This window comes from Anomalospiza imberbis, chromosome 11, assembly GCF_031753505.1.
Source record: "Anomalospiza imberbis isolate Cuckoo-Finch-1a 21T00152 chromosome 11, ASM3175350v1, whole genome shotgun sequence".
NCBI classification, from domain to species: domain Eukaryota; kingdom Metazoa; phylum Chordata; class Aves; order Passeriformes; family Viduidae; genus Anomalospiza; species Anomalospiza imberbis.
This window is the reverse complement of record NC_089691.1, coordinates 4,743,780-4,758,134: the sequence shown is the minus strand read 5'-3', so window position 1 is coordinate 4,758,134 and position 14,355 is coordinate 4,743,780. Positions and strand designations below refer to the sequence as shown.

The 14,355-nt window shown below is 43.0% G+C and overlaps 1 protein-coding gene across 2 annotated transcripts in view; it reads left to right on the top strand.

The window, feature by feature from the left end:
- Positions 1-10,768, top strand: part of SLC6A11 (solute carrier family 6 member 11) — a 90,445-nt gene extending 79,677 nt beyond the window's left edge. Inside the window, exons 10-15 of one of the 2 annotated variants that reach the window (XM_068201535.1) lie at positions 1,223-1,360; positions 3,393-3,495; positions 4,219-4,319; positions 5,589-5,759; positions 7,116-10,271; positions 10,314-10,768. In XM_068201535.1, the coding sequence (XP_068057636.1) occupies positions 1,223-1,360; positions 3,393-3,495; positions 4,219-4,319; positions 5,589-5,759; positions 7,116-7,268 (666 nt within the window). In that variant the 3' untranslated portion in view covers positions 7,269-10,271; positions 10,314-10,768. Of the gene's footprint in view, positions 1-1,222; positions 1,361-3,392; positions 3,496-4,218; positions 4,320-5,588; positions 5,760-7,115; positions 10,272-10,313 lie in introns of those variants that run through there. The other variant, XM_068201536.1, reaches the window with a different exon arrangement.
- The last annotated feature ends 3,587 nt before the right edge of the window (positions 10,769-14,355 follow it).

The window sequence follows — 14,355 nt, the reverse complement described above, 5'->3', positions numbered from 1 at the left end:
GTGGAAGTCACAGCTAAACAGCATCAGCCTGATGAAAGACTGAACCCTAACCTAATTCTTTGCTATTTCAGATCTGAGTTGTGATGCTGGATATTCCTTCATGATTCACTGCAAAGGCTGGCTCAGCCTGACTCCAGCTTTCATTATTAACATGGAAATCAGTCTGAACTTCAACAGGGCTGATTAAAATTCATGCTTCAGTAAAATACCAGCCCATTTTTAAAGCACTTTGCAATGAATTTTGAAGCTGAATATCAGATAGGGATAATGTCATTTTCTATGGTATATTTTTACTGCAAGATACCATAGCAAGAAATGTGTAGTCATATCCTACAGCAAAGGGGCAGCACAGAAGTTGTTGTCCCTGTGTGACTGTAAAAATTATAAAAGCTGCTTGAAGAAAAACGTGAAGTTCCTGGGATTTTTAACATGCAGCTCAGCCCTTGGCATGACTGGGTGCAGAAAGTTTATGATTCTAAAGCTCAGCTGTGCTTGTTCTGCATGACATTTCCAATCCTTAAATTTAATGTTTTAATAACTGCTCTTTTTAATGATCTAACAGGTTCTTAAAAGTCTTTTTTTTTTTTTTTTAAGTGAGCAGTTCCTGGATTCTGCACTTGACTCTTCCAATGTCTATTTTGGGGTATTAATTTGGGGCCTGTTTTAGAAACCTTGCTCCAGAGCCCTGAGTCAGAAGCTTGAGTCTTTTGCTTTTTTTGATGTTTAAAGACACTGAGCATGTTCCTGCCCTCCTTTGTTAGAGGTACCTGGCTTGGGCACTCAACAGCTCTGGGGAACTTCTCTTTTCTGGTAAATGGAGAGAACTTCCCCCAAACCCTGCTGCTCCTTTAGCAGGTCGGAGGATGCATGGCAAAACTGGCAAAAGTGCCTGGAGTGACATGATCCCATGAAGGATTTGTACATTATTTAATTCCCATTCAAGCCACATTTGAAAGGTTTAGTTTTCATTTAGTGCACCTGCTACAGGGCAAATGCAGTCTGGGATAATATTAGCGAATCCTACTGTTTGAATTTGGTGGAAATCCATAACTTTGGACTTTTTCACTGGGAGATGTTCCTTTCAGCTTATGGAGCATCCCCAGGGATCGCCCACCCTCTGTGATGAAAACACAGGAGGATATTTAAAGTGTTAGGTGGCAAATCCCAATGCCAGCAGCAGAGGAGACAGATTTGACTGGATCTTTGCTGTATTTTGCTGCAGTTTGTGTGTGTGGAAAGCATCGTGACAGCTGTGGTGGACATGTACCCCAAGGTGTTCCGCAGGGGCTACAGGAGGGAGCTGCTCATCCTCGGCCTCTCCGTCGTGTCCTACTTCCTCGGCCTCATCATGTTAACTGAGGTAAGAGCTGCCCTGCTCAGAGGGAACAACTTGTGGTTATAATCACCACAGACAAAGCACAAGAACCTTTGCCATAGACACATTTCCCTGTCAGGAGTGTGGCAAGAAAATATTTAAGAGACTGTTCTCAGGTCCTGTGTAACCTTTGAAATGGGAGATGTCACTGTTGAGGCAGGGACGGGAATGAAAAGACTCCATCTTCAGAAGACAAAGAATGAACGTTTATTCAAAGTACATCTCTCTTTTATAGAGAACATCATGAAGACAAAGTTCATTGGTCTTGGAGTAAAAACATTTCACCTGATTGGTACACTGGCCTTAGGTCAGTGTGGTAAGAACATATCTATAAACAATATGAACGGAAAACAGGATAACAGATGGTTCACATTCCTCCTGGACTTTTACCCAGGCTTAGCCTGGCAGAAATCTTTCTCCTTTTCTTTCAGACTGAACTGAGAATATCCACAGGAGAAGTGGCCTTGTTTTATCAGCTGAGCTCAGGAAATGTTTTAATAAAAAATACACAGCCCAGCCAAGGAAATTCCATCTGCTTTGCATCAGCCAGCCACACACACTGATCGTGGTTTCTGCTTGCTTACCCTGGGCAGGAACAACCACATTTTGGGTGGAAAGAACAATAAAGAAGATAAATAAAGTGAAAAGAGAAAATCAAACCATCTTTGGTTTCCAGATCATCAGCCATGTCAATCAGTGCAGCCAATCTCTGATGTGTCCCTTCCTACTTGGAATAATTTGGAACTTGGAACATTAATATTTAATTACACTAATCAAATCTCCCTCTCTGATAAGAGATATGATTCTCTGTGTGAAATACCACATTGAACAGAAATTTTATATACTTATTGACTTTATATTTATCTGTAAATCATTCTTATTCTCAGTGAAATAAATCATCCTTGCTATGCAAGAAGGGAAATCTTGGAATAACCCCTCCACAGGGCACATGTTGAACAGAGAGATATTAAGATATTCAGGTTAAAAAATATATAAACCTGAAATGTGAAAAGATATTAAGATATTCAGGCTAAAAAAAATATAAACCTGAAATGTGAAAAGGAAGTTCTCCAAACTGCAGGAATATCCATGCAGGAGTTTTGTTCTCCTTACCTTGTATTGTCTTAGTTGGTTGATTTCTAAATTTGCATTTTGCTCAGGTGTTTGCTGAGCCTCACCATGATGACCTTGCAGTAGAAATTTTGTTTTCTCCCTATTTTTAGGATTCTCTTCCATCTGCAGAAAGTTGTCTGAGATGTAATGGGTCATATGAGCTCCCCAAGAAACATTACCTTCCAGCTGAGGAGCTTGTCTCAAGAGCCTCTTTCCTTCCTTGGAATTCCTTTCCATTGAAATGCTCTCTTGTGAACTCCTCCTCCTCATTATTTCAATATTAAATGCAGACGTGATAAATGATTGTGTCTCACATAAGAAGTGTAATATTATCCATATAATTTTAATTATTTTAACCATAATGTTATTGATTGGATGATTCTTTTTCTTCATGACAAATAATAAATACTTTTTTCAGTCATGTGGCTTCAAGTCTGTGAGCTACATTCACACTTTTTAGGTCACTTTACTCATTTTGTAGTCCCTCACCATCAGAGAGGGATTTTGGTATCTACAGATTTTACCTTCTTTCCCCACATTTTAATTAATTATTTTACATATTAATAACACAGACACAGAACCAGGATCTGGAGGTCAGAAGCACCTGGGAATATCTACAGCTTGATGTGGTAACAAATAGAAGGAAAAGCAGGGAGGTGGGGAAGCATTTTTGGAAAAAAAATCAAATTTACTTCTCTCCACTCCAGATTTACCACCCTAAAAGAAGTGAAAAGTATAAAAAAAACCCAAGAAATTAATATTCTTTGTTCAAGAAGAAACCAACTTGAGTAGGAAGCTTGCCAGGGAGCCAACAGCTTGACAGTGTAATTAAAAGAGATTTGCTGTGAAATATTCCCACCAGTGCCAACCCATTTTTTTTCCCCTTTCCTATTTTCTCTTCCAGGGTGGGATGTATGTCTTCCAGCTCTTTGACTCCTATGCAGCCAGTGGGATGTGCCTGCTCTTTGTGGCCATATTTGAGTGCGTCTGCATAGGCTGGGTATATGGTGAGTCATGAAAATTGCTCTGTTTTTATTATCAAAGTTTTCTATTTGAATAAAAGCAAAGTGAGAACCTTGTACCCTTATGGAATGGGACCTTCCACATTCTCACACCCCCAAAAAAGTCATAAATTCCTTTTTCTCCACAAAGATGCACACTCTGGACAATTTCACTTTGTAAAGCACCACACAACTGCAGATCACATGTGCCCAGCTATCCTTGGGTTCACACATGAGCTCGTAGCATCTAAATATAACATCTCAACATATTTATATATAAAATAGATACTCTTTGACTGGGGTTGTTTACAGCTTGATTCCACAATGAAGAGAATATACCAGCTAAGCAGAATATATTAGGTTTATGCTGGCTTCGAAGGGAAGCAAAACTCAAGGTGTGGAGGAAAAAGGAGAGTAGGACTAAATGAAATGTTCATATTTTTGTGACAGCTTGTGCCACACTAATGAAATCTCCCTCTCTGATAAGAGATACAATGATCTGTATGAAATAAAAGTTTCATAGCACCAGAAGTTTTATAGCAGCAGGAATTTTTTATCAACCCCTGCCACCAGCACAGGGCAGATTGCAGGGAGGAGTTTGCCAGGGAAAGAGGGGCAGCTTCAGCTTTCCCATCTCTGTCTGGGCTTTCTCTTCACTGCTTTAAATCCTGACCTGGACAACCCTTTCCATGTGCACTCTACATCTGCTTTTCCTTTGTTTTTGGGCAGGCAGCAATCGTTTTTATGAGAACATTGAAGACATGATTGGGTACAAACCTGTGTCGTTGATTAAGTGGTGCTGGATGGTCCTAACTCCAGGTATTTGTGCAGTAAGTACAGAATGTCCAAAACACTTGTTTTAGATATAAAGAACATGATATTCTGAACATGTTTTTTATATTTTTGCTGCTGCTAATAATTGAGAGAAATGCCTGTTGATTTGTAGCATGTATTTAAATTATATGTAATTAATTATGTAGTAAACACTCTGTAGGATTTGTAAAATTGTTAAATATTCTGTGAAAAATCTCAGTATGTACAATCATAAAAAAAAATAATGTCAGGGCCCTAAATGAACATTTGCCAGAACTAGAGAGATGTTTTTCCCTGTAGCTGGTGCACCTTGTGTGCCAACACACAGCTCGAGCTCCTCCAGACTTGTGCTGGGTCCTTTGCTGCTTTCCCCTCCCTCCTCCTCTGTTTTTGGGGGGGAGTGAACATTTTCCAAAGGAGACAAGACATTTTTTAATTTCAAAAGTAGTAGAAGAGCCAAAAGCCCATCCCACAGGCATGAAGGAGGGGAAGGAAGTTGGTGCCAGCTCTGCAGAGCTGTGGCAGTGTCACAGGGACAAAGTTCCAAAGCAGCATGATCTGATTGCCCTTAAAACTGAGGATGAGATGCCCAAACCCCTTCCAGCTGTGTAACACTCCAGTGATGGCAACTGCAAACCACAGCAGCTGGGGTACCTCGAGATCCAGGCTCCCATTTGCAAACTTAGGAAAATTTCTGACCCATCTGCACCAAATCTGAAATGACCTCTATACCATTTGCTCTTGTGCACTCGTCTCACCACTTTGGAGAAAATTACATGGTAGCTTTTCTCTATTTCATACATTGAAATGGTCCAAGCTGCTTGATTAGAAATTTAGACAGATTTTTTTAGGGTTTTTGGCAGGATGAAAGCATTGCAGATACACACAGTGGATTAAAGCAACTTCAAAAATTTTGGCTTTCCTTTTTCATCCTGACAGGTTGGAGAGAACCCAGCTGATGTTACTTAATCACAGCTGGTTCACTGCAGCAAAACTTAATCTTTCCTGCCCAGGTGCTGTTTGCCATCAAAGTGCAGGGTTTATTGTCATCAAGAGGTAAATAGGATTAAACTTGAGAGGCTGCTCGTTTCTGCAGGAGCCTCTGAGATGTGTTATTTAAGCTGTACAGAAAAGAGGATGTTGCTGGTGGGTTTTTTGCTCTGAGTGAAGAGCTTCCCTGCTCTCCCTCCTCAGGCAGCCTGGCCTGGCCTAAACACTCAGCCAAATCCTTGTTAAACACGCAGGGTTTGCACAAACACCTCTGACAATATCTCTGCTTGTTTCAGGGAATCTTCATCTTTTTCCTGGTGAAATACAAGCCCCTGAAGTACAACAATGTGTACATCTACCCTGACTGGGGCTATGGCATCGGGTGGATGATGGCACTCTCCTCCATGGTCTGCATCCCGCTGTGGATCTGCATCAAGCTCTGGAAAACAGAAGGCACCTTCATGGAGGTGAGAGAGAGCTGCAGATCAGTGGTGCTGGAAAAAGAGCTGGGAAGGGGGTGGGAGTCCTCATCTGCATCCTTTAATCACAACAGCACTTCCACATCCCTGTTCCCTGCATTAGGGCTCTCAGCCGCCACTGCAAAGAGAATTCTGAACCTTCTCTGCTTTATTCTCAATTTTCTCTGCTTTATTCTGAATTCCTGTTGGGCTTTTTGCTGCCAGTGGTAAACTAACCAATTTAAGGTGCTCTGTCCCAGCACAATTTGTAGTTTAAAATGTCTGTAACATCACCCAAATCCCTCAAGGTTTGTACCAGCCATTCCCTTTTTCCATGGTTTTTGTTGAGCTGCCAGGATTTTCTTCAGGAGCTGGGTTGCCCACACACCCATTTTCTGGACAGTTTTCTTAATGTCAGCTCTCTAAATGAGAAACTCAGGCAAATAAAGAGATTCAGTGGAATCTTCTGACATTTGGTGTCAAGTTAGCTCAGGTCTAGGCTGAGATTATTATCAAATTAAAGCTTGGAAGGTTGCTCCTTTCTGTGGGAACTCCAAAGAAAGGCAGTGAAGGAAGCAATAGTGGAAGAAACAAAAATAAAAACCTTTTTCAGCCATTTGGGATTCCAACATTGCAGAAAAGCCTCACTTTGTCCATATTGCAAAGACTCCATTCAGCTGATTAAACACAGCCTGGAGACTGCCTAGGAAATCTTCACTGGAACTGAATTGTCCGTGATTTAGTTGTCTCAGAGAGTCAAAAAGGGAAGTCTGCACAAATCTAAACATTAAATATTTTCTCAATGCAGCAGCCCCACCTGTCCCTGCAGGTGAGCAGACTTTGCTGGAGCTGCAGCACTGCAGACAGGTCGTTATCTTTTCCCTGCCAGGATGACAAGAGGATTGTTTGAATCACAGCTGGGAGCTTCTTGAGGAGCCAACCTCCTGCTGTGAGCAGCAACCTTGCTGTGGATGTCACTGCTAGAAAAGAGAAAGCAGATTTTGCTTTATCACAGCTCAATACACCTCGGCTGTCTCTGGTTGATTTGCTTTTTCCAGTGGACATCATTGATGATAAAATGAGAAACAGAATGTAGCTGTAGAGCAGACACAGTGCTGAGAGTCTTCATGAAAGGGGATGATTAAATCAGCATAAAAATTCACTTTGGTTTGAGCTTTGCCTTCTTTGGCCTGGCAGGATTTATCCAGAATTGTGCAGCCTGCGGGTCTGAAGGTGTGCCCACAACAGGGAAATAAATTAGAGGCAGACATGCAGGAGAAAAGCCTTTTATAATCAATCTGTTAAAGAGGGGTGTGTCTGTGAGCAAGAAAAATGTAATGATTTCCAATTTCTCCAATTTTCTAGAAATTCAGGAAGTTGATTACACCTAGCTCAGACCTGAAAATGCGGGGCAAGCTCGGAGGAGGAGCCTACATTGCAGCAATAAATGACTGCGATGCCAAACTGAAAGGAGATGGCACCATTTCCACCATCACAGAAAAGGAGACGCATTTCTGAAAGAACTTTTTTTTGTTGTTTTATTTTTTTTGTATAAAGAAATAAATAAATTCACTTAATTATAGAGGCTGGCTTGTTTTGCACAGAATTTTATTAACCAGTTAATTTTAAAGTGAAAATTGTATACTTGTTTAAAAAGTGATTTTTTTAAATTACTCTATCTGTAATGATTCTGTAAAAGAAAAAGAAATAGTATTATATGGTCTGTTAGTGATGACTTCTTGTAATATGGTGATTCCAGTCAATGTGGGTTGTTTTTTTTTTTTTGTTTTTTTGTTTTTTTGGTTTTTTTTTTAGACTTTAGAGGGACCTGTATAATGTGCTGTAAAACTTTTCTACTTTGATTTGTGGCAGGTGTAATGTTGTATAGACCTTCTAACCTGTAAGCATTTCAGCCCATTTCAGCTGTCCATGTGTGTATATAAAGGGGACCAGCCTGTCCTGTGGTTTGCTTGGGAAGAAATCTCCTTTCAGGGCGAGTTTGGTGGTGCTGATGGCGCCTCAGCTGCTCCCACCTCCTTCCCTCCACCCTCCACCGCCTTCAGCAGGGCTGCAAATGTGGAACAGGCCCATCCTGAGCCACTGTTTTCCTGGAGATTGGATAGAGGCTGGTTCTGAAGGGCTCTGAATTTGCTGCTGTAAGTTCCTGGTCTCTGACAGGATGTGCTCCCAAACCTTTCCATTTTCCTTCATGGGTGGCTGCTCCTGAATTTTGGCCAGCACTTCCTGCTCCCTGGAGTGACCTGTGTTTGTGTGTGCTCCTCCAACAGGAGATCAAGGTTATTCCACAGAGCTGGAGATGTTCTGAGGGGAAAAGAACAGGTTTAGGGCCAGGTTCAGGGTTCTCTCTGTCTGTACAACTCATTGCCCTCCAAAGGAATCCAGGATCCTACAGTGCCAATGTGTAGCACTACACAGCTCCTCTGCTGGCACAGGGTGGGATTTGGGCTGCCTGTGCAGGGCCAGGAGCTGGACTGGATGATCCTTGCAACTCCTGGGGTTCTGATTCCTCTTCAAGGTCCTTTCCAGGTCCTCTCAGATCAGGCACTGATTCCTCTGCCCTGGATGGGATGGAGGCTTGGACTGAAGTCAGAGCAGGAATTTCTTTAGCAGAAGGTTGGGGTGATGTCCTTTATCTGTGCAGGAGTGCCAGGAGGTCGTTTCTGTGTGCTGCAGGGAGGGGATTCACACAGGGCTCTTGTGACCCCTCGGTGGCACAGAGGGAGCAGTGATGGGTATTTCAGTCAGGCCTTGCTCTGGAATGGTTAGGGTTAAAACCCTGGGTTTAAAGCTGGTTTTGTATGTGGATCCAGCTGCTGGATGGTTGTGCCAGGAAGTGTGCAGATGCCCCAGTATGAAAATTCCTAAGCTCTGTCTTAGGAAGTGGTTTTTTAACCTGATAATATTCCAAACGCTATTATTTGTTCTGGACAATTTTTTCTTGGCTTGTTTTTGTTATTTGATGGTTGTGTGAGAAACCTGTGGAGGAACAGCATCCTGCACTGCACAGGATTTGGGGGCAGAGACAAGAGACGGCCCAGAAGAAATGTCATGAAACCTGCTGCCTTCTCTGCAAATCCAACCCGCTGGAGCTCAGACAGCACCTGGAGATGTAAGAAACAGAAATGTCTCCTGACCTTCTCCCAAGGAAATATTTCCCTAAAAATCACTAAATATATCTTAATATTGGCTAGAACTGTACCTGCAGTCAGCACTTCTCTGAGCTCTTGCTGTTGCTTCTTAAAAAAAAGCATTTTTATGGAACTGCTTTGTCTTGAGTCACTTCATTAAATCTAATAGAGCCATTTCATTTTTACTTTATCTTATTTGTAGGGCTTTATTTTGTGTGTGGCAAGGCGGAAGCCTAGCAGAGGACTTGAAATCCTCTAAGTCCTGTTTGCATGTCTCCATTGTGAAGTGCTTGGAGCAGGACAGTTGGAAGAAACCTGGATTAAGGAAAGCACAGAGCCATCATTTTGTGCCTCCCTCAGAGGGAGCCAAAACTCAGTCCCATGGGAAAACCAGCAGAGAAATGTTCCCAGAATTGAAACCACAGATTGATTTATATACAGTGAAGAAACTGAATTGACACTGACACTCCAAAATCTAGGAATTCACATTTTGGAAGCCCCAACAAATCAGGAATACTTGTGACCCAGTGTCTGTCCCTTCCTGGGCTTTCTCTCCACCCACCCAGGTTGCAGAACCAAGGCCCCGAAGCCACACGTGGGCCTTGGGTGGGTTACGGTCCCTCACAAGGAGAATGGGAAGATGTTTTCTGATCAGTAAAGGGAGATGCACCTTTAGGCTGTGCTTGGCCTGGATTTCAGGACTCCTGAGAACCTTTCGGCTGTGCTTGGCCTGGATTTCAGTGTCATTCCCTCGGCAGTCAGGATTCTGAGGAAGTGCCAAGAGGTTCAGTGCCTGAACCATGGCTCCTGAGGCCACCCATGGGCACAAAGTGTCTCCACAGGGGCTAAGGTGATGCCTTGGTGTTTTTGGCACTCCAGATGGGACAGGAAACTGCTGCCTTAGAGGGCCCCTAGAGCAGAGGGCAGGCAGGGTTAGGAGAATAAAGTGGGTATTTATTAAAGCCTTGGGCAGCCACAGCCTCCAGAGGCTGCACCCAAGGTGGGCGATGGGCACGAGTTTTTCACACAATTATCAGTTTGGGCCATTTACACATCAGGGGTTAACGCTGCAGTTCCAGCTGCAGGTCATGGAGTCATTTACCCCCAGTTTGCTCCCCCAGCTCACTTTTGTTTATACTTTGTGGGGCCTGAGGCAGTGAGGTGTCCTTGAGTTCCAGGCCCAGAGAGGAACTGTTGTGTCTGAATAAAACCTGAAGGCAATAACTAGCACCCTGTATGGAATTTAAATTACGCACTAATGCAGCACAGGAATTGAAAAATACAAAAGCTAAAATCCTAAAGCATCACTGGGATTGGCATAAACGCCGCTGTAGGATAAAAAGTGCTCCCTGTGCTTTGTGTGAGTGCTGTGGTCCTTGCCCCGGTGGGTTTTTTGCCCAAGCCCTGCAGGAAGGCTGTGCCGTGCCCAGGAGCTGCTCCCTCGTGCTGCTACGGACATTTCACCTGTGCTCTAGAGCATCCCCGGTGTTGCTGATGTGCTGTGCTCTGTGTGCTCCTAATAGCTGATTTCTTTAACGCTTTACAGATTACAAACCTTGTTTTTTTCTTTTTGTGGGGAGGGAAGTGGGAGGGTAAATTGCCTAACTGTGGTTGGGGGTTTTTTTGAAATTATATGAGGGGAAAATGTAAAAAATCCAGCAGTGTGGTGATGATTTTTTTATGCAGTAGGAACAAACTGCCATTTTCTGAAATATTTGCAGAATTATTAAAAATAATACAATAAAAATGAACAAACACTAAGGTTTGTGTAACATTTTACACAAAGGAAGATTCTGTTTGGTTTTGAAGGGCACAAGATTTCGTCTACTTACTTTGTTCTCAAAAATTAAAGGAAATGGGCAAACCCCATTCTGTGTATTTTAGTTTATATCGATGTGCTTGGCATGACACTCCCCTAATGAATGAAATAATCAGAGCTACCCTGGCAGAGCAAACAAGTGTCCCTTGACGTGAAGTGGGCAACTGAGAAACAAGAGGAGGTTTAGCAACTTGTTTCAGGTCATGCAGCAAATCTGTGGCTGGGAGAACCTGAGGTTCCCTGGGGTCTAGAGCTATATTTATTTATACCTATATTTTATGAAGATATTTTGATATAAATAGATATATACATTTAGGTAGATAACTATGTATTTATATAGATATATAAATATCCAAATATATAATCAATATATATAATAGTTATATCTATATGAATAGATATTTATTAATACAGATATATATAAAATATCTAAATATCTATATAAACTACAGATATAAATAAATATAGATATAGACCCAGGGAACTTCAGTTTCTCTTAGCCATATATATTCTATTCTATTCTATTAATTATATTAATTATATTATATTATATTATATTTATTATTTCTAAATACAAATATAAAATATAGATATAAATAAATATAGGTTAAAATATAAAACAAAAGTAAATATAAAGATTACAAATATAAATTACAATATAAAAGAGAAATTAAAATATAAAAATAATTTAAAATTTTGAAATTTGTAAAAATTAAAGTATAGATTATAGATATAGATATAAATAATACAAATATAAATATAACTAGTAGAAATATAAAATTATAAATTAAATAATATAGATATAGATATAGATATAGATGATATAGATATAGATAGATAGATATAGATAGATATAGATATAGATAGATGATATAGATGATATAGATATAGATATAGATATAGATGATAGAGATATAGATGACATAGATATAGATGATATAGATATAGATATAGATAGATATAGATGATATAGATATAGATGATATAGATATAGATATAGATAGATATAGATATAAATATAAATGCTGACCAGCCACCACTTTCCTGCTGCTGGCCCTTCCCTGGCACTCGTGGCTGGTTTTGCTGGGGCCCCTCTGTGCCACTGGCACAGTCAGAGCCATGCAGGGAGTGGCTTCAGGAGCTGCTGGGGATGAAAACCCTGCCCGAGCCGAGCTCCCAGTGCCTCCAGCTCCCTGCCCAGCCAGAGGCTGGTGCTGGAGGGAGATGCCACAGGAAGGGAATTGCATCTTCCAGCTGCTGAACTGAAATGAAATAACGTCCCGGCCACGGCCTCACCCCCAGCTCTGTGCCCCCCATGATCTTTTGTGCTCTGATTTTATGCTTTTATGCTCTTCTGGGTGCCTGGAGTGTTCAGCTTCAGGGCCTCCAGCATCAAAAGGATGTGGAGCTGTTGGAATAAGTCAAATGGAGGCCACAAAAGTGATGAAAGGGCTGGATCCCTCTGCTCTGGAGCCAGGCTGGGGGTGCTCACCTGGAGAGGAGCAGGCTCCAGGGAGAGCTCAGAGCCCCTTGCAAGGCCTGAAGGGGCTCCAGGAGAGCTGGAGAGGGACTGGGGACAAGGCATGAAGGGACAGGACACAGGGAACGGCTCCCACTGCCAGAGGGCAGGGATGGATGGGATATTGGGCAGGAATTCCTCCCTGTGAGGGTGGGCAGGCCCTGGCACAGGTGCCCAGAGCAGCTGTGGCTGCCCCTGGATCCCTGGCAGTGCCCAAGGCCAGGTTGCACATTGGGGTTTGGAGCAGCCTGGGACAGTGGAAGGTGTCCCTGCCATGGCAGGGGTGGAGCTGGGTGAGGCTTAACCTCACTATGAGGTTTCTATGATCCTCTCTCACATCTCTGGCCCATGAACAGGGAGAAATTCTTGCTAAGTACACAACACACTCATGAAAATTTCTGCTCTTACCCCCTGAGGCGCTCTCTTATACAGCAGCCTGCACACAGGAAATGAAATTCTTTTCTTAAAGGCTCTTTCTCATCTTGGCTACCCAAGCCTGGCTCTAATAAGGAAAATGTGCTGTGGATTTTGACAAAACCTTTCCACTCCTCTCTGTGCCACTCCTGGCTGCTTCTGTGCTGTTTTACTCTGTGCCAGAAGCCACAGCCAGGCCCCTGTTTCTCCCAAGGTGCTGCTATCAGCTGATGGAGAGGCTCTTTCCAGCCTGTGATGATCTCCATGGCTTTTAGAATTCGGGAGTCCTTGTGGTATTCCAATTAAACAAGAGAAGCCCAAGGATAGTCAAGAATTCCTTGCTAGCAGTGGTAAATGACAAAATATTGGAGTGTGCTGGTTAATCCAGCCCCTCAATCCCCCCTCCATTCCACTCTGGAAGAGGCACAGCAGCTTTTCTTCAACATTGCTGTAAAACATCTTCTGAGGAACACTGAGAGCCGGGGCTGACACCATCCCCTTCCTTCCCCTGCTCCTCACGGATGAATCATCCCTGTCCTCTTCCCAAAGGGCTGGAAGCTGTCTGCAATGGAGGCATGCCATGCTCAGAAGAGCAAACAGCAGCGATTTGGGCAGACACCTCCAGGGCCAGGGCTAAGTTTGGCAGCAGCAGTGACGTGGGACTGCTCAGCACTGGTGGCACAGCCCTGGCACCCACAGGCTCGGGGAGGGCAGGGCTGGAGCCCAGCAGGGCAGGGAACCGGGGCACAGCCAAGCCCTGGCCCCTTGTGCCTTCCCCAGTGCTCAGAGTGGAAGGAATGAGAGAGAGCTGGCTTTAAAAACAAACTGGGGGGGTGGTAAATAAAGCTGGGTACTGAGACGTGAAAAACAATGGGGAAGACTCACTGAAAGGAGTGAGAAGGGTCTGTCTTCACAAACTGGGGGTAAAGCTGGATGCTGAGAGATGGAAGAAGCAATGGGAGGAACCAGAAATTCCTTAGGAAAAGAAAAAGGGGGCTATACATTAGAAGGGGTCTGTCTTAGGTGATTTGGGAAGTCTGTACCTGTCACATATCTCAGCCAATGGGGAAAGAGAGAGGGAAATGAAGCCAGGAAATTGGGACAAAAAGGAGGCTGCATCCTCTAACCATTTGAGAGACCCCAGGGAAATGCTCATGGCCTCTCTATTTATTTGAATAAAGTTACAGAACTCCTCTGCCTCCTTTGTGCTCACAGCCCTCTGTGGAGCAGCAGGAGCTGAGCTCTGCCTGCACTGGAGACACCCAGGACTCCCCTCAGCCTGTCCCCACATCACCTTTGAAGAACAAATGTGTAAACTCCAACAGAAATCTGCCCAGGAATTCTTCTGGGCTTTAGCACCTTGCCTGGTTTTGGTTTCCTTTCCCGGTGAAATCAGCTTTTTTGTCTGGGTTGAAATGCAGGCAAAAATCACAGGTTAAAGACCTGGAGACCTAAAATTCAGCTCAGAAAAACAGAAAAAACCAGCTCAGAAGACAGAAGTAAGAGCAGAATAGGCGATTAAGATAAAACAGGAACAAGGAATCTCTGTGGGCTGTTTGCAGGGGTGAAAGCATGATGTGGTACAAGTGACAAATCAGCTTTTCATTTTTCCTTCTTATCTTTGGATATTATTTCCAGCAAACCAGCCCAAGTTATACTTAAAAGTCTCAGTGTGTTTGCCAAGCTCTTTCCTGAGACTTCACA